The sequence below is a fragment of the Dendropsophus ebraccatus genome, chromosome 13 (genome assembly GCF_027789765.1).
Source record: "Dendropsophus ebraccatus isolate aDenEbr1 chromosome 13, aDenEbr1.pat, whole genome shotgun sequence".
Classification (NCBI taxonomy): domain Eukaryota; kingdom Metazoa; phylum Chordata; class Amphibia; order Anura; family Hylidae; genus Dendropsophus; species Dendropsophus ebraccatus.
The window spans coordinates 36,431,799-36,451,218 of NC_091466.1; the positions used below are offsets into that span (position 1 = coordinate 36,431,799).

Genomic DNA, 19,420 nt, shown 5'->3' on the forward strand with positions numbered 1-19,420 from the left:
AGCTGTTCGCCGTCCACCTGAAGAAGACGTCACTCGCTGAAGATCGGAGACAGGTGTCGGCACGTGACAGGTGAGTATAGCGCACCACACTTCTGGGTACACAGGTGGGGGTGGTGGGACACGGGGAAGGGGGCCATTCACAGACATAACATACATTACAAAGTTGTATAACTTTGTAATGTGTGTTAGTCTGTGAATAATTCTTTACTGCCGCACTACCCCTTTAACACTTATCTGCTAACCACAAAATAGGTGTTAAGAGTTGGACAACCCCCTCAATTCCTGGATTATCTAGTGGCTTTGCAGTTGGCTGAAGGATAGATGTCAGAAGGTCATTGGTAATGAAGCAGAGCAGAAACTGGTTACAAGTGGTGGCCATAAGGGTCTATTATGGTTTGGGTCTAGTTCTTTTTGATATGTTTATATGTGACTAAGGAGAAGGTTTGGTGGGCAATGTTTGACTAGATATTAGAGATGAGCGAACCGGGTTCGGGTTCGAGTCCACCCGAACTCGAACGTTCGGCATTTGATTAGCGGTGGCTGCTGAACTTGGATAAAGTCCTAAGGCTATGTGGAAAATATGGATATAGTCATTGGCTGTATCCATGTTTTCCAGACAACCTTAGAGCTTTATCCAAGTTCAGCAGCCCCTGCTAATCAAATGCCGATCGTTCGGGTTCGGATAGACTCGAACCCGAACCCGGTTCGCTCATCTCTACTAGATATGTTGCCAAAACAATGGAAACTGCTATTTAATTTTCCAAATGTATAATAGTGTATATTGGGGATAAAGGAATCCTCTGTCTGATTGTTCTATTGGCAGTTCTGTGTTAGGAAAGACTTTAGAAAAGAAGGATTTAGGGGTAGTGATTTCTGATACCCTCAAAATAAGTTACCAGTGGCCTCTCAATCATTCCCGCACTGCCCAGTGATAGGCAGAGAGCTGTGACTAGTCACGAGCAGCTCCCGCTGATGACTAGTTACTGCCCCTCTCCCAGCCTTGTGCAGCATAATAAAACTTTTTTACCTTTATAAAGCTACTGCTGCAGGATGGTGCTGATTGGTTCCCTTTAAAAAGCTTCCAGTTTCCTAACATAGAGGAAGTGTCCATTCAGACAATCATTGGCCACAGTGATACTATGTTTTATGACATAGTACTATGTATTTTGACATAGAACAGGTAGCTATGATCAGTGGCCTTGGCACAGTTGGAATGACACCAACGAGGACTTGCAACAAATTTCTACATATAAAAATCTTTAGTTAGAAAAACCTTTTAAGTGGAGAGAAGTAAATTTGCATAGTCTGGAAGAAAGGGGCAATGCAATGAAAATATTAAGGGTTATTAAGGGTTAATTAAAGTTTTTAATAAATAAAATAAACACAAGAACAAAAGGGCACAAAATGAGGTTAGTTAGCAGAAAGATCAGAAGCAACATGAAAAAATATTACCCTACTGAAAGTAGATATGGCTGGTAAATCTACAAGTAAGTTAAAATATGTCTGGGATAAATTTATATCCGTTAAAAAAATAAAAAATAATAATAATATAAAATCAGTCCAGTTGCACCAAAAATAATCTTAGACACACACACACTGGTACATATGTACTCTCAGGCACATACAAAGTCTTGTATATACATACACACAGACACACACTCACTAGTACATATATACTCACAGGCACATACAGTCTTCTATATAGGTACACTCACTAGTACATATATACATACAGTCACATATATACATAGACACATATACACTTATGGAAATATACATAAATGCACATACAGCTCTGGAAAAAAATTAGAGACCACTCCAATTTTTCTTAAAGGGAACCAATCAGCCCAATCGAGCTGATATGTTTCCGTAAACCACTGTATACAGCTCCTGCAGCAGCCGTGGCACTTACATACCTGATTGGTTCCCTTTAAAGTGAACCTGTTAGCTGCAATTCAGGTTCCAAACTGCTGACACTGTTAGCAGTTAGAACAAGGAGACACATGGTACCTTTTGTATATCACTCTTTGATCCCCTAATGTTAAAAAAAAATTCCTGTGCAAAGTGTGGGGGGCTTCCCACACTCTTGAAGTACTGAGGGCTGTATCTGCCCCATCCCTATCCCTACTTGATTGACAGTTAGCAAAATGCTGATGCCCAAGCAAGGTTAGGTATAGGAGAGGGAGCATGGAGGCATTACAGCTTGCAGTTTTTACACCCAGTTGAAGAACTTTGTTTTTGAGGGGTTGATTTTGCTATTCCTGGGACAGTTTATCACCAACGAGGCCCTGCAGGTGAACACTATGAAACTCCCTGCAGGTCGCAATGGTCCACACCTACTGAGCTTTGAGCACTACAGAGGTTACTTGGTTTCTCCGGCTTTCACAGACAGGGGATGGTCCAAACCGAGTTCGGGTTCGTACGAACACGAACACGAACCCTCGGTAATGATTCCCGCTGTCTGCCCGCTCCGTGGAGAGGGCGGATACAGCGGGAGGACCGCCTGGAAAACTGGGATACAGCCATAGCCATAGGCTGTATCCCAGTTTTCCAGGTGGTCCTTCCGCTTTTTCCACCCGCTCCACGGAGCGGGCAGACAGCGGGAGTCTGATGCCCAGCGTTCGCGTTGATACGAAACCGAACCTCGGCAGGTTCGGACCATCCCTACTCCCTACCACTCTTCTGTTCCTGCCCTGATATCCATCCTTATAAACAAAAGGGTAAATGCTAAGAAGTCAAAGTTTAAGTCCTGGAAAACCCCTTAAATAAAAATCCCAGTATAACTATGACTAATAGTTTCATTATGTTCTAAACTACTAATGAACAACCCCTCCAGATATAGAGAATGAAATCATTCATAAGTCCTTGAGAATGTCATTCTAATTATGTCATCTACTAACTGGGACACATCTGATGCACTCCAAATATTTGTATTCTTTTCTCCCCCTTATAATTATACTTATTAAAGGGAATGTGTTATCACAAACACATATTGTTTCAATAAACGCATCACAAAAGCAGTCCTGGCCGGTGGTGGTGTGTGACCGGATGGGGGGGGGCAGCCGCACCTCAAGTGCCAGCAGCCCCATCCTGTGTGCACTGGACAGGGCTGCTGGCACTTGTGATGCGCTTGGGGTGGCCCAGGGGGGAGTTTGGGGTCCTTACGGGGGTTAGTGGTTACACTACAGGGCAGGGGGAGTTTTTTTTTTGGGGGGGGGGGGCACTATAGGTGTATTTTGTGAATGAAAGCAGAGTAAATGCCCTAGTTAGTTTTACAATGTAATTTCTCCATATAGTGCGCTCCCTGCTGGAAACTTCATATGAATTACACCTGATTCGTGCCGTCATGTTTTTTTTTAGAGAAGTTGAAGCCTGCCTGATCTACTTAATTGAGGAAAATAGCACTATATGTGCATTTCCCATAATAAGTGTACATTAGGAATTTGTCTAACTTTCCTTGTGTAATAACATATTAAAAAATATGTTTTGGCCGGAGTTGTCCTTTAAAATATTTTTTAAGAATTGCTGATTTTTTTTATTTTTTTATTTTACATGTTACATGTTTACATGTAATTTTGGACTGTCACCATAGAAAACTTTTGACATCTCAGTCATAGAGACATGTCAAAACTTTTGATCGGTCTGCGTCTGAGTGGGGAGAGGACCGGACTGCAGCGTGTCAGTCGAGCTCCATAAACTTACATTTTGAGCCTGACTGATCACGTGACCCAGAGTCGGGAGAGGACTGCACTTAGCAGGGATAACCAATATTGCTATTATTACAGCTCTTCCACTTATCTTTCCTAAAGCCTTTAACAACAATTCTGGCTTATTAGATGACTGCTCTGTAAATGAGCACCAATCTATTATTTTTTGTTTTTTATTTTATTTAGATTTTTTTTTCCCCAGGTTGCGCCAATATTTTTTGGCGCTGCATGCAACTAGCACTTTGCAGCGTCAGTAATACAGAGCCTCCTCTGATGTGTATATGCATGTTAGTGTTAGAATAGACGTGAGACTTGGGGAAGCAGCTTGTTTTAGAAGCATTGCAGCCATGGCAGAATTTTTGTAGAATGAGCGTGAGTCACACACACGCACTGATTGCCCACCTGCGTCAACACATGGATATATCAACCACGCACTGATGGCCTAACTCCAGCAACACATGGATATATTAGCCACACACTGATTGCTTAACCATGGCAACAAGTAGATATGTATTTTTTATTTTTTTTCCAAAAAATGTTTTATTACTTTTTTTGACACTTGGATATTTTAGCTGTGCACTGATTGGCCAGCTGCGGCAACACTTGGATATATAAGCCATGCACTGATTGGCTAACCATGGCAACACTTGTATATGTTGCAGTGAAATGATAGAATCAGGGATTTTATCAAATCACTAAGGGATTTGATCAAATCCCGAGAAATGATGAAATGGCCAAGCCCTTCCATTATTTCCCTAAAGAAAGTCAGTGATTTGATCAAATAACTGACCACTTTCAGGGAAATGATGGAATAGAATTCTATCATTTCCTCTGAAAGATATGCTCCCCGCTTGCTGTGCGATGCTGCTGATGCTGCCTCCTGCTCCCCGCTCTGCTCCCCTGTCTGCCTCCGGTCCCGTGTGCTGTGTGATGATGCCTCCTGCTCCCTGCTCTGCTCCCCTGTCTGCCTCTGGTCCCGTGTGCTGTGTGATGATGCCTCCTACTCCCGGCTCTGCTCCCCTGTCCACCTCTGATCCTGTGTGCTGTGTGATGATGCCTTCTGCTCCTGGCTCTGCTCCCCTGTCCACCTGCGGTCCTGTGTGCTGTGTGATGATGCCTCCTGCTCCCGGCTCTGCTCCCCTGTCCGCCTCTGGTCCCGTGTGCTGTGGGATGATGCCTCCTGCTGCTGATTCTGCTACCCTGTCTGCCTCCGTTCCCGTGTACTGTGTGATGATGCCTCCTGCTCCTGGCTCTGCTCCCCTGTCCGCCTCCGGTCCTGTGTGCTGTGTGATGATGCCTCCTGCTCCCAGCTCTGCTCCCCTGTCCACCTCCGGTCCCATGTGCTGTGGGATGATGATTGCTGCTCCCGGCTCTGCTCCCCTGTCTGCCTCCAGTCCCGTGTGCTGTGTGATGATGCCTCCTGCTCCCGGCTCTGCTCCCCTGTCCACCTCTGATCCTGTGTGCTGTGTGATGATGCCTTCTGCTCCTGGCTCTGCTCCCCTGTCCGCCTGCGGTCCTGTGTGCTGTGTGATGATACCTCCTGCTCCCGGCTCTGCTCCCCTGTCCGCCTCCGGTCCTGTGTGCTGTGTGATGATGCCTCCTGCTCCTGGCTCTGCTCCCCTGTCCGCCTCCGGTCCTGTGTGCTGTGTGATGATGCCTCCTGCTCCCCTGTCCACCTCCGGTCCCTTGTCCTGTGAGATGATGCCTCCTGCTTCCCATCCTGCTCCCATGTCCGCCTCCGGTCCCGTGTGCTGTGTGATGCCTCCTGCTCCCTGCTCTTCTCCCCTGTCTGCCTCCGGTCCCATGTGCTGTGTGATGATGCCTCCTGCTCCCTATAAATATCAGCTTAGCTACCTGTTTCAGCCACCTGTTTCCTTTGTTAATTAGTTACGAATAAAATATTTTCGTGTGAATGACTATTGTCGTGTTACTTAATAAATATAGAGCCGGGCGAATCCTGACTCGTTCATTCTATCATTTCCCTGAAAGGGATCAAATCACTGACTTTCTTCAGGGAAATGATGGAAGGGATTGGCCATTCTGATCATCTCCCGGGATTTAATCAAATCTTAAGTGATTTGATCAAATCCCTGAATTCTATTTCACTGCAACATATATATTAGCCACACACTGATGGCCTAAATCCAGTAACTCCTGTATATATTAGTAACACACTGACTGCCCAGCTGTGGCAACATTTGGATATATAAGCCATGCACTGATTGGCCAATATATACAAGTGTTGCCATGGTTAGCCAAGCGCTGATGGCCTAACTGTGGCAACACTTGGATATATCAACCACGCAGTGATGGCCTAATTCCAGCAACACATGGGTATATTAGCCACACACTGATTGCTTAAAAGTGGCAACACATAGATATATATATATATTTTTTTTTTCAAAACATGTTTTATTATTTATTATTTCGCTCAACACTACACATTAATATATGTTAGCATTAGCACCACTAACATTTCAAAATACCTCCTCCAGCATTGTATATGTCTTCTAGCTGTTGCTTATAATTCAACAAATTCTACTGAAGGTAAGAGGGAACATTTCGCCCTTTCTCTTTTACCCATGTTACATTTGGTCACAATGTACAGACAAAGCTTTATTCAATAATTCTCCGCTGGTTACTATTCTAGGGGCAGTATTGGATAAGAAAGCCCCCTTGACCCCCCCAAAAAGAATTGGTAGGTTCCTTTTTTATGCTCGGTTGGTGATGGCGGAAATGGTTCTCTCTGAAGCCCCCAACTATGTATAACTGGGAAGGATACAGTAAGATATATGAACAATATTACAAGTGATTAGGATGAAAAATGTGACAGCCCCCCCCCCCTTTCCCTTCTACTTCCTTTTTCTCTGCAGCGGCAAGGGGTGGGGTGTAAGAGATGTGTTTTTTGGTGGCGCAAACAGGAAACAGGGATGTAGGAAAGTGTATCGGTAAGAAGATATTGTGTTATTCCTGTAATGCGACTTTTCTTTGTAATTTTTAATATGTAATAAAATAAAGGAAAATAAAGATTAAAAAATTTTTTTTGTCAAGAATTAATTTTTGTCAAGAGACTTAAAGTGACAGAGCTGTGGGCAGAGGAAATACTGTACATTACTGAAGAATAAAGGCCCTATTATACTAAGCGATCATCGTCCACTACGGCCAATAATTGCTTTGTGTAATAGAAGACAACGATCAGCCGACATGCATGATGTCGGCTGATCGTTGTCTTTCAACAGGCTCGAAACGCCAACAACCAGCCTGTTAACGATCTGCTGCCGTTGTTCCGTGTAATAGGGCTGCCCGGACACCCTGGCGATTGCCCGGGCAGCCCCCCTCGCGGCCCTCCCCCGACTCCTACCCGCTCCTCCTTGCTCACTGCAAATGTGTGTAATAGCATGTGATGGCAATGGAACGAGCAGCAAGTGAGCGCTGACCTGACAAGTCGGTGCTCACTTGCCCACCCCATCGCCCCGTGTAATAGGGGCTTAAGGCTACACATAGTTTAGTTTGTGAAGCCAGTTCCTCACCCCGACTTCCATTCTCTAGACTTGCGTAATATACACTTTGATGCATATGAAATATGTGATTGTGTCTATTAAACTTTATATCAGATATCCTTTCTTGATACAGCTTGCAAAAGAGCACAGAAGAGTTTCTTGCATCTTACTCCATCTACAGTAGAGTAAGTAGACATGTCATATGAGCTACCTCAATCATGTGCTAGAAGTATGTTTGGGCTTCTCATTTGGCAATGATTGTCTAGACGGAGACTATGAATTCTATGCTAGTATGTCAGCCAATGCTAAACAAACATGACATATTATAACACTTGCTGTCAGCTGATTGAGTTGAGAAGCCAGTAAATTAAGTAGATGTACAAAGACATAAACGTAAGACTGGACCAAACCGAAATGGCACAAAAACCTGTGGGAAACAGAGCTGCATAAAAGTCAGGAACCCCAGCTGGGAACACAGGTGCAGAAACATCTACAGTATAAAACATATTTTTCTGTTCACATTCTTGTTCTGTTAAAGGGGGATTCTATTTTTGGCAAATAAATAAATTTTTTGCATAATTAAAAGTTAAACAGTTTTTTTTTATTAAACCTTTTTTTTTTTTTTTTTTTAATACATTCTCTATTTTATTTCAAAAGGGGGAAGAAGGGGAAGGATAATCAACAATACAGTGAACAAATGTGAGGCATAAACATAAATTAATACTGTAAATAAGAAGAAAAATAAAAATAAATCAGGACAATCAACTTGTGAAAACAAACAAACAAAAAAAACATGCCAATTTGTAGAACTATGAAAAGGAGTCCATTTATCTCAAATCTTGTTTTTCAAAAAGTGTTTTTCATGAGGAAACCACACATGGGAAGAAATTACCATTAGTTCTTTTAACCATATATTTGGCATATCAATATTTTTTTCAGTAACATACAGTACAATTTGTGTTTTAGCAGCGTCCATGCCTGATGACATGTCAAAGGTTCTTTTTAATGACAGGTACTCTTTAAAGGGAACCAATCACCTCAAAAATGCATATAAAGCGAAGTACATGTGCTGTTAGACCACAGAGCACACTTCCCACACGTTTTCATAGCCTCCTTGCCTCCCCCGTGTAAGCCACAAAGTCACTTTATAAAACTGGCGCCCTGTATGCAAATTACATGATGTAGTCATCGGGGCGGTGTGCGGATAGCAGGTATTCACGGTCTGCTGGGCGTCTCCAATCGTCCTGGGCGTTCTCCCGCTTTAATCACGCCCCTATGGGCGTGATTCAAATTGCCCAGTAGCTGTGACGTCACTCGCCTACGTTGTGACGCCGCCGCGCATGCGCAGTACAGCCGCTTCCAATTCGGCGGTACTGCTCCTGTGCAGAATAGCCTCGAACTCAGTGTGAGCTGGAGTTCGAGGCTATTCTGCACAGGCGCAGTACTGCCGGAATGGAAGTGGCGGTACTGCGCATGCGCAGCGGCGTCACAGCGCAGGCGCGCCGACGTCGGGCACGGCGCGCTCCCGAGTGACGTCACAGCTACTGGGCAATTTGAATCACGCCCACAGAGGCGTGATTAAAGCGGAAGAACGCCCAGGACGATAGGAGACGTCCAGCAGACCGTGACTACCTGCTATCCGCACAACGCCCCGATGACTACCTCAGGTAATTTGCATACAGGGCGCCAGTTTTATAAAGTGACTTTGTGGCTTACACGGGGGAGGCAAGGAGGCTATGAAAACATGTGTGAGAAGTGTACTCTGTGGTCTAACAGCACATATACTTAGCTTTATATGCATTTTTTAAGGTGATTGGTTCCCTTTAAAGGAAATGTGTCATAAATTACCTATTGTTTAAATCAGGGGTGGGAAACCTTTTCTATGTCAAGGGCCGGTCGGGCATGAATAAAATCACAGTAATAAATAATAAAAATCATTACTGTGCGCGGCAGTTAGTAGCGTGGGTTTGCAGCACCCGGGGCAAAGCAAAGTATTGTTCCCCTAGTGTCTCTGCTATTGTAGTTAACCCTCTTTGATGCCCCTTGTACCTGATGTGAATCCTTAGTGATGCCCTGTAACCAGATGCCCCTGGTAGCTGTAGTTAACCCCTTACTGATGTCCCTGGTAGTCTAGTTAACCCCCCTGTGATGCCCCTTGTAGTCTAGTTAACCCCCAGTTATGCCCCTTGTAGTCTAGTTAACCCCCAGTAATTCCCCTTGCCCCCAGTCATGTCCCTGGTAGCCTAGTTAACCCCTCCAGTCATGTCCCAGGTGGCCTAGTTAACCCCCCCAGTCATGTCCCTGGTGGCCTAGTTACCCCCCCCCCCTCCCCAGTCATGTCCCTGGTGGCCTAGTTAACCCCCAGTGCCTGCCCCAAATAAAAAAAAAATAAACATCCCACTCACCTTTCCTCCGCTCCCATGCTGCCCAGGTTCTCTTCTCTCTCCTCTAGCCTGTGCCATCTTCTCTTGCACAATGAAATGACGTCATCGCGCACGGCCCACAGGAGAAGGAAGATGTGTGCCACTCTGAAGGGGAAGGAGCCGAAACTCACAGCATCCTCCTGTGTCTGGCAGCTGTGTATGCTGGCTACTTCCCCTTCAGAGCGGCGCACGCCACAGGGGAGCCGCGGGCCGCATCCGGAGGTGTCAGGGGCCGGATGCGGGCCGGAGGTTCCCCACCACTGGTTTAAATCAAGCCTTTACGTTAAACATATTTTTAAAGAATTTTTGTTGATGCTTTTTTCTAACTTTCCATTTTTCTATTTATATTTTAAAACAATTAGTCTAGGTCTAAAGCTAAGCTGAGACTTCATGTTCTGTTTGTGGTGATACTAGGAGGCTGCTGTAAAGGGACCTGCGCAGCATTGCAGCGTCATGTGACACCAGTAGATAGATAGCATCAGTATAAGACAATAGCAGCTCCCTGTGGAATTACCCTTTTAAAAGGTTATATAGTGTTCTCTCTATTGTCATTTAAAATGTCTGATTTCTACTTCTTGAATGATTCTGATCTCGTGTAGGGTTAACTATTTGGGCAAAAAGGAGCTTTACATTTGTATTTGTATTTTTTAACAGGCATCTGGTGTAACAGTAAATGATGAAGTTATCAAAGTTTTCAATGAGATGAAGGTAAGAAAAGCCCAGTCTCCTGAAGAGGTCAAGAAAAGGAAGAAGGCCGTATTGTTTTGTCTGAGCCCTGATAAACGTGAAATAATTGTGGAGGAGGCCAAGCAAATCTTGGTGGGAGATATTGGAAACACAGTTGAGGACCCTTACAGGACCTTTGTCAATCTTCTGCCACTTGACGACTGCCGTTATGGACTATATGATGCTACATATGAGACCAAGGAGTCCAAGAAAGAAGATCTTGTCTTCATCTTCTGGTACATTCCTTAAAATGGTGTGGTAAATAACAGAGCAGATGTTCCTTCTCTTCCCTGAACAGTGTAAAACCAGAACTATAAAAAATAATTATTTTAGACCAAAGCTGGTTGGGTAGTTGGGGAAGTCCCATAGATTGAACCATTTTAGGGTATAGGACTGCTTGGTATGAGTTGGCAGCCACCATCTGAGGTTCAGAACAGAAAGCTGGGTGTTGTGCGGCTCCAGCTGTATTTAAAAGGGTGCCACAAGTAGGAGACCACTATGCCTAAATAACAAAGCTCATCTAATGGCAACATCACAGGTCTCTTTGGGTTCCTATGTTTTTGTAGGTCCCACATTCTTGGTAAATTTGACTGGTATAACTGTTTCTTTACCTGCTGTTTAATACAAGCAATGTCTCTAATATCTCTAATTTGATATAAAATTGCATGTTAAAAACTGGTTCTAGAATGCAGATCCTGAAAAGCATACTTTGTCAAGGCTCTGTATTTGAGAGGATATCCACATAGCAGCTAATATACATACCATATTTACATCATCATAATAATATAGACTGCTACGTATCATGTGCAGTCCTTTCCTAATCCCTAGAATCTATGTTTGGGAAATATATTTCCACAGTATAGTCATGTTTTAGCTAAAACTGTATTATATAATTTGATGAGTTACCTTAGGGTAATGTTCAAACTGAGTAAAACAGGCGGAAAGTCAAAACTGAACCCCCGCCACAGACTCTGCTTGGGATCCTGCCTGCTTCAGTGTCTCAATGTAATCTGTCATGCGCCTCTGCTCTCCACTCAAAGAATTGACATGTCAATATTTTGAGTGGAGAGTGGCGGAGAGTGGAGGCGTGCAACAGATTACATTGAGACACTGTGTACGCAGGATTCCAAGTGGAGTCCGTGGCGAGAGTTCCGCTCGGAATTTCTGTCTCTTTACTCTTTTACGGTTTGTTCAGATGGCTATAATTGTGTTTGATTTTAACCACAGTTACAGTTTTAAAATCCTTGTGAAATCCATGTAAAAACGGCAGGCCATTGTTTTCTGTAGGAATCCTTGCCATAGTCTATACATGCTGCCTTTTAATGTGGATGCAGTATGGAAACTGAATCAGGCTGATCCACATTCATATTCACAGCATGTCATGTGAACTTTCCCTTATATTACTGACAAAAGTGTTGTTTTAAAGGGCCCTTGTATTTGCCTCATAAAGTGATGACATATCCCTAGGATACCCCTCTCAGATCCTACTGTTCCTGAGATTCGGCTTTTCCTATGCAGTGTTGTCTGGTTACCTACTGTGTAGCACCTGCAAATAAATATTCTTGGCTTTAGTTCCCCTCAGCAAGGTAGCCAGGAGTGCTGCTGTGGAGAAAAAATCTCAGGATCTGTAAGGGCCCTATTACACAGAGAGATAATCCTCTGAATTGGCCTGATTCAGACATTTATCACTCTGTGTAATAGAGACAACTATGTGCCGTTGAAACGATCATCAGCTGATCGTTTCTTTAGGGCCAGACGTATAATTATCGGCTGCCGACCACGCATTGCTGCGTGCAATAGCGATGCACGGCCGATGGCTGACGATTGCCCAAACAGCTAATACATTACATCTCCACGCTCCCGGTCTTCTCCTGTGCTCTGTAAGTTTCCCGCATACAGAGCACAGGAGAAGACAGGGACTGTGCAGATTTAATGTATTAACTGTTTGGGCAAGGGCTGCATGGACATCGCTAATGATTGCTAAACAATTATCGGGCCGTGTAATAGGCCCAGTAAATAAGTGTCGATATAGCAGATCGACACTTATTTACAGTATTGATCGAGCCTTCATTGGCCCGTGTAATAGGACCCTTAGTCTCTGAGATAAAACCCCCCCATCAATAATAAAGTGACAGTGTGCGAAATAGAAACACCTCATTGACATCAGATTTTCTATAGTTAAAAGGGTCATTCCATCTTGTCAAATTATGTCCTATCCACAGTATGCACAGGATACGGCATAACTGGATAGGGCCATTGGAGCCCCTCGCAACTTCCCTGGGGACACCAAAATCCCTGCTGGATATATCGGCAGGTCACGTATATATAGCCTACTGCTCTGTTCATTTTCCATGAAAAGCACTATAAATAGACAAATGTAGCTTGTGGCTATCTTTGGTGGCTCCATAGAGACTAAATAGAGAGGTCTCCACTCTGGCATGCCACTCTGATTTTGGGGTACCTGTTATCAAAATTGTAGGGGCCCCAGCAATTGAACCCCCACAATCTTTTAGTTATACCCTATCTCATGGATACTATGCACAGGGCATAACTTGTCATAAACTGCTTAATAGTGCGTAGCCTCTGACCCTGGAGAGGCAAATATTGGGGAAGGAATGAATATTGGGGAAGGAAAAATTAATATTATTATTTAATAGTTAATGCCATTAAGACAGTCCCTTGCCATACGAATTTTATAGTATGAAGTTCTGTTTCCAGTACCCCTTCCATTATCCATAGTAAAGAGTCAGCAAGATTACAGTTTATGTTCACACAACGTCAGTTGTGTATTAATCACAGCCATTGTTGCCCATGTGCAACAACGGCCGTGATTAATACACAACCTATGTGCAGTGCAGTTAGAGGGAATCCCGGCCGGAGTGTATACACATGGTATACACTCTGTCCGGGTTCACTAACAGAGCCGCAAAAACCTGACATGTCAATTTTCTGCGGACGCTATTCATTGAATAGCAGCCGCAGAGAACCTGTCAGTTCACATAATGGAGCTCCATTCTGTCCTGTGTCAAACTGGGATGCGAGTGCCCATGGATGCACCCGTATCCGAATTCAGAAGAAATGAAGATCATTTGGCTGGTACTGCAGTACCAGCTGGGATGATCTTCTTCAGTAACACCAGCCATTATGTGATCCGGCCGGGTCACAGAATGGCCCGTGTTATTCTTAATGTGAACATGGCCTATGAGTTATTACAGCTACTTGGCAGTGAATCAGTGTCAGCGGCTCTAAGTGATGCATGCTTTCCATTGAAGTCAATCTAATAACTATACGTAAGAGTACTTTAGATGAGGTATTGCATGTTATCTGTTCTAATGTCAGCTCCCTAAATGAGTATTTAAATATTTAAATACACTTCATATATTTATAAATTATACTTACATACCCCAGTTCTGCAGGAGAGGCTACAGCAACTATCTCGTCTGCTACTTCTGTTCTCTGCCTGCTTCCGAGATGAGAGCTTAGCGCAGGACTTGCCAGTTATGTCAATCACTGGCCAAGACAGACACCATTGTTGCAAATGACTGGCTAAATAAGAAGGTCCTGCTCCTAACTCTTGTCTCAGATACACGCACGGGATAGGAACATCAGGGAACCGAAAGCAGACAAAAAGTTAATAAATAAATAAATACTGTTAATAACTTGTTATATTATACCTCTTGGTTTTTATGTTGTTTTCTAGGGCGCCTGACAATGCACCTCTAAAAAGCAAGATGATCTATGCCAGTTCAAAAGATGCAATTAAGAAGAAATTCACAGGTGTGTGCAATAGTACTGCCAAGATCGGTGTCAGCCTAGTAACGTTGTGGAGTAAGGGCCCTATTCCACGGGCCGAGCAGGGCCCAATCAACGATCCACGGCCCGATGATCGTTGAGCGAGGGCTGCAGGGACATAGTTACTAGTGATGAGCGAACCGGGTTCAGGTTCGAGTCCGTCCGAACCCGAACGTTCGGCATTTGATTAGCTGGGGCTGCTGAACTTGGATAAATCTCTAAGGTTGTCTGGAAAACATGGATACAGCCAATGACTATATCCATGCTTTCCACATAGCCTTAGGGCTTTATCCAAGTTCAGCAGCCACCGCTAATCAAATGCCGAACGTTCGGGTTCAGATGGACTCGAACCCGAACCCGGTTTGCTCATCTCTAATCGTTACCGATGTCCTTACAGCCCTTGCAGCATACATTACCTTTCAGGTCTTCTCCTCCACTCTGTCTTCCTCCCCGGGTACCGCGTGCTCTAGCTTCAGAATGGCCTATCAGCTGACAGGCCACTCAGCCAATCACAGGCCGTGGCGGTCCCGGCCTGTGATTGACTGAGCGCTCCGTCAGCTGACAGGCCATTCTGAAGCTAGAGCGCGTGGGACCTGGGGAGGAAGACAGAGCGGAGGAGAAGCCCTGCAGGTAATGTATGCTGCTGCTCAAATCGTCAGTCGCCCGCCACGCACCGCTATTCCACCGTAGCAATGCGCTGTGGGGGACCGATGATTTTAGGTCTGGCCCTAAATGAACGATCGTTCTCTCTATTCCACCGAGCGATAATGGGCCGAATCGGGCCGATTCGCCCGATTATCGTTCCTGTGGAATAGGGCCCTAAGATTAGAACTCTAGTAGCTATAACACGGTCCTTTCACCTAGCCAATTCCCAAGCAGAGCCAGTTTTTTCCCCCCCCTAACATACTCTAAATAGCTTTAGACACACACAACTAACACTAACTAACACTAAGTGCAAACATTTCATTTGGAACCTACGTTTACTGAGCAAGAGGGGTGGAATTCCCTGCCGCAGAATGCCGTTAGCCTCTGTGTCATAATGACACTCTATGGGAGGCGCGCGCCCCGCATCGCTCAGGGCCTCTCCGCGCTGAAGAATGAATATGATTATTCTTCAGCACTGAGAGATGCAGCGCGGGCGCCTCCCATAGAGTGTCATTATGACACGGAGGCTAACGGCATTCTGCGGCAGACAATTCTGCCCCACCTGCTCTATGTGAACGGGGCCTAGGTGTGTAATTTGTGGGAGTCTTTTGCATAAATGACGGCCATCCAAAACAATGGCCGCCATTTTCCTGATGTGTTGACATCAACTATGGGCGAGATTTATCCAACATGGTGTAAAGATAAATTGGCTCAGTTGCCCCTAGCAACCAATCAGATTCCACCTTTCATTCCTCACAGACTCTTTGGAAAATGAAAGGTGGAATCTGATTGTTTGCTAGGGGCAACTGAGCCAGTTTTACTTTACACCATGTTTGATAAATCTCCCCCTTTGTTTTTACTGGGAATCAAGCAATGGCACATAAATAATAATAATTCTGTTGAAGGGAACAAGTGACCAGGACAGATTCTTCTAATGGCAGGCAGAAGCAAGTTGGGGTTCCGGCCACACCCGAACTGGAGACAAGAGTTGTGTTGTCTCTGGAAGAAAGTGGCCATGTTTTTCTAATGCTGGAGCCCGGGAGTAAGCATGTGTTTAGCCTATAGGCAGGCAGAGAAAAATCTGCAGTAGCAGAGGAAGGGGAGGGAAGAGTACAGGAGAAGGAGACCTGGGCTGGGCACTAAGAAATAAGCCAGTGACTGGGTCTGCAAGGAGGTGCTGTGCCCTACACATTTCCTATGCTGTCTCTGCTGTAAGTGGGCATTTCCTATCCACACAGCAGGTCAAGGGAAGCAAAGAATAGGGAAACAGTGGCAAGGTTTTGGAATGTTTGTTACAAGATTATCTTATCCTAAAATACCATGTCCACTATTGCAGTATTATTGCTTTAATGGACCTAATATAAAACTAAAGCAACTTTGTAGACTGACTTTATGAAAAATTATTCAGACTACAAACAGTACTTTGTAGTTAACTACTGGGGGGATTATCTGTCAAATCAGGCGGATATCACCCTCTTTAATAGGGCCAGCAATCAACTAATGAGCAAATGCTGATCGGCTGCTTATCCAATGGCTGTTTAAATAAAGCAAAAGGTCGCACAAACAATCTACTGATTGCCACAGCATCATCGAGCCATGGAAAGACAATGTGCAACGGTCTAGGAGACTGTGGATCCTGAGACGATCCTGAGACTATGGAAAGACTCTTCTTCTCCACCAATCTCAAGGTTGTTAAGCCTTATTAGCAAACTTCATTAGCACAGAGTCTAAAGATAGCTATAAAAGTTATAAACTAATATGGGGATGCTGAGAAGGAATAAACTGAGTCTCTTCTTTGGGTGTTCCTTTTTTTTTCTCCTCTCCTCCGTATTGCCTTCCCTCCATTGGGTGGGGTGGTTAGTAGGATGGGTTAAGGGGATATAATATGTTCTCTGAATAGTCTGGTTATGGAATGTACTATGCTTGTTTTATTTTTATTGTAATATGGATATTTTTATACTGGAATTTGAAAGAATATGAAAAAAAAACAAAACATCTAGGAGACTGTTTTATAGCATGGCTCGGCTATGTAATACAAAACAGATAAAAGTGAATCTGGCTGCCTGATCAGAGTACACTGTACTTATTATGGACATTTATATTGGACTGTATATCAGATACACTGGAGCAATAGTAAAACATACTTTCAAAAGTGAACCTAGTATTTACAGACATCACAAGAAATGTCCAGTTCATCAGTATGTTACATTTTATCTCACATGTTTTCTATTTTTAGGTATCAAGCATGAGTGGCAAGTGAATGGCATGGATGACATTAGAGACCGATCCACCCTAGCAGATAAACTAGGAGGAAATGTGGTTACATCATTGGAAGGTGTTCCATTAAAGTGAAGCCAATTCCTTAATTTTGGAAGCTTACGACATTTAAGTAGCTATTCCTGTTATGACCCCAAGAAGTGTTTTTTTTTTTTAATTTATTTATTTTTTTTCCCCCCTTTTACCTCCATGAACTGAGTAAACCATTTTGGTGCTTGAGAAATGAAGTGAAGAACTAACCTTGCAAAATGACAAAACTTTTCCTTACACTAGTTAGACTAATTGCAACAGCAATAAGGGTTTGTTCACACAAACTTGGAATAATAATACATATTGGAATATTAAAACTGAACTGTAAGATGGAAGTGTAAATTAAGCCTAATATATTTGCCTTATTAGAACATATGGACATCAGAGAGAGGCACCTGCCACTCAGAGCCAAAATAGAGAGACACTTCAGCAGACTCAACAGCATGTATCATATGGACCGCCATTCTTTGGAATGGCTGTCATGTAATGCTCCAGTTTCAGACTGGCTTAGAAAAAAAATGATGTTCAATCTCAATGCTGAATCCCCTGGGGTGTTCTTCCTTGTGTCCGTTTCTGGCTGAGCAGTATTTCCTGCTCTTGTTTCAACCAACCTCAGTCAGTGATTGGCTGGGCAGTCGAAATGAAAGCAAGACGTGCAGCTCAGCCAGGCTGGGTTCTGTCAGGAGAGACATGGTGGGAAATTGGGGCATTTTTAGTCTAGTCCAAACCCTAATGGGTACATCGTGTGGTGCCAGACAAGCCCTTTATTAGAGCAAATTTACAGTAAATTCGGGGTTGTGAAACCCCAAACGTTCGATATTTGACTAAACCCAAACTTACTGTAAATTAGCTCAGTAAGGCACTATGCCTACTATACATGAGATTTGGAGCATTGCATTACAAAAATGAAGCTCAGACCACTATAAATATAGGTTAACAAGGGCAGACTATTGGTCATAAATAATGGTAAAGTAGGAGAATGTAAGTATTATAATACATACATTTATCATAAGTACTGAGGGATTGTTCACTATTAAAAATAGGCCTTTTATATTAAAACTGGAAGAGAAAGTGCTAGAGAAACCAAATAACAGACAAATAATTGTATCATACATAACAATAAGAACTATATTAACATAATATATTCTACCATTTTTTGTTTCCAAAGAGTTTAATATTGGTATTTATATTAGACCAAATGCGTGCCTTTATGCTTCCAATAGTCAACATATTTTATGCTGTTCCAGATTTCAATGTTATTTGTGCCAAAGACAGTTTATAAGAGTTTTGATTGCGGACAACCAAAGCAATGTTTTGTGGAATTTTGTGCCAAACAGTAATAAAACATGTCTGATTATTACACATAAGCGTTGTTATAGGGTTCTACTTTATAAAACTCTTCAAGTCTATGTCCCCACACAGGCTTATTTTGGCTTTTTTACATCCGTAATTGTCATAATACATCCAAAATGATGGCTGTCCAAAAAGTTGTCTAAAAAAACAGCCAAAATAAGATCAATCTCATGATAGATGTTTTACAAAAGGCCCCCATACACATTAGATGTGTCAGCCAAACCCACCATTGTCAGAGGGGCCAGCTGAACATCTTATGTCTTAAGGCCTCTCGAATCTTCTGTGATAGATAAAGTCAATGGAAAAGTTCAAACTGTAAACCATAAAAGTAAAGATAATGTAGAGAATATAGGTAATGAACATATTGGGTCCGAATCCGCCGAGGTTCGGGTTCGGCTGAACCCGAACGCTCGGCATCGGATTACCGCTGTCTGCCCGCTCCGTGCAGCGGGCGGATCCAGCGGGAGGACCGCCTTGAAAACTGGGATACAGCCTATGGCTATGGCTGTATCCCAGTTTTCCAGGCGTTCCTCCCGATGGATCCGCCCGCTGTACGGAGCGGGCAGACAGCGGTAATCATTGCGGATGGTTCGGGTTCGTACGAACTCCGTACGAACTCGGTTCGGACCATCCCTAATTGGGTTACACATTAGATAGAAGCGAGGGACCCCATCCACATTACTCATGCATTGACTACAGATTTTATCAGGACTGGATAACCATCTAATATGTATGGGCCAGGTACATTTCTATTGCTTGATCTCTTTGCTCTTGTGTCCTGATCCTGATCTTGGGTTTTGGTTCTTGGGTCCTGATCCCTTTCTTGGGTCTTGTTATTTGGTCCTGATCCTTTTCTTAGGTCCTGGTCCTTTTGATAAGCCACGACCAGAGGGGAAAAGAGCAGCAGTGCCTTGTGTTATTAAGGTGGGGCTCCTGTGGATCAGACATTCTTCCAGCACATCCCACA

The 19,420-nt window shown here is 43.7% G+C and overlaps 1 protein-coding gene across 1 annotated transcript in view; it reads left to right on the plus strand.

Annotated features, from left to right (window-relative positions):
• Positions 1-18,467, plus strand: part of CFL2 (cofilin 2) — a 32,665-nt gene extending 14,198 nt beyond the window's left edge. Inside the window, exons 2-4 of the mRNA XM_069949477.1 lie at positions 10,285-10,592; positions 14,057-14,133; positions 17,030-18,467. Coding sequence (XP_069805578.1) covers positions 10,285-10,592; positions 14,057-14,133; positions 17,030-17,145 — 501 coding nt within the window. The 3' untranslated portion in view covers positions 17,146-18,467. The remainder of the gene's footprint in view (positions 1-10,284; positions 10,593-14,056; positions 14,134-17,029) is intronic.
• Positions 18,468-19,420: the final 953 nt, after the last annotated feature.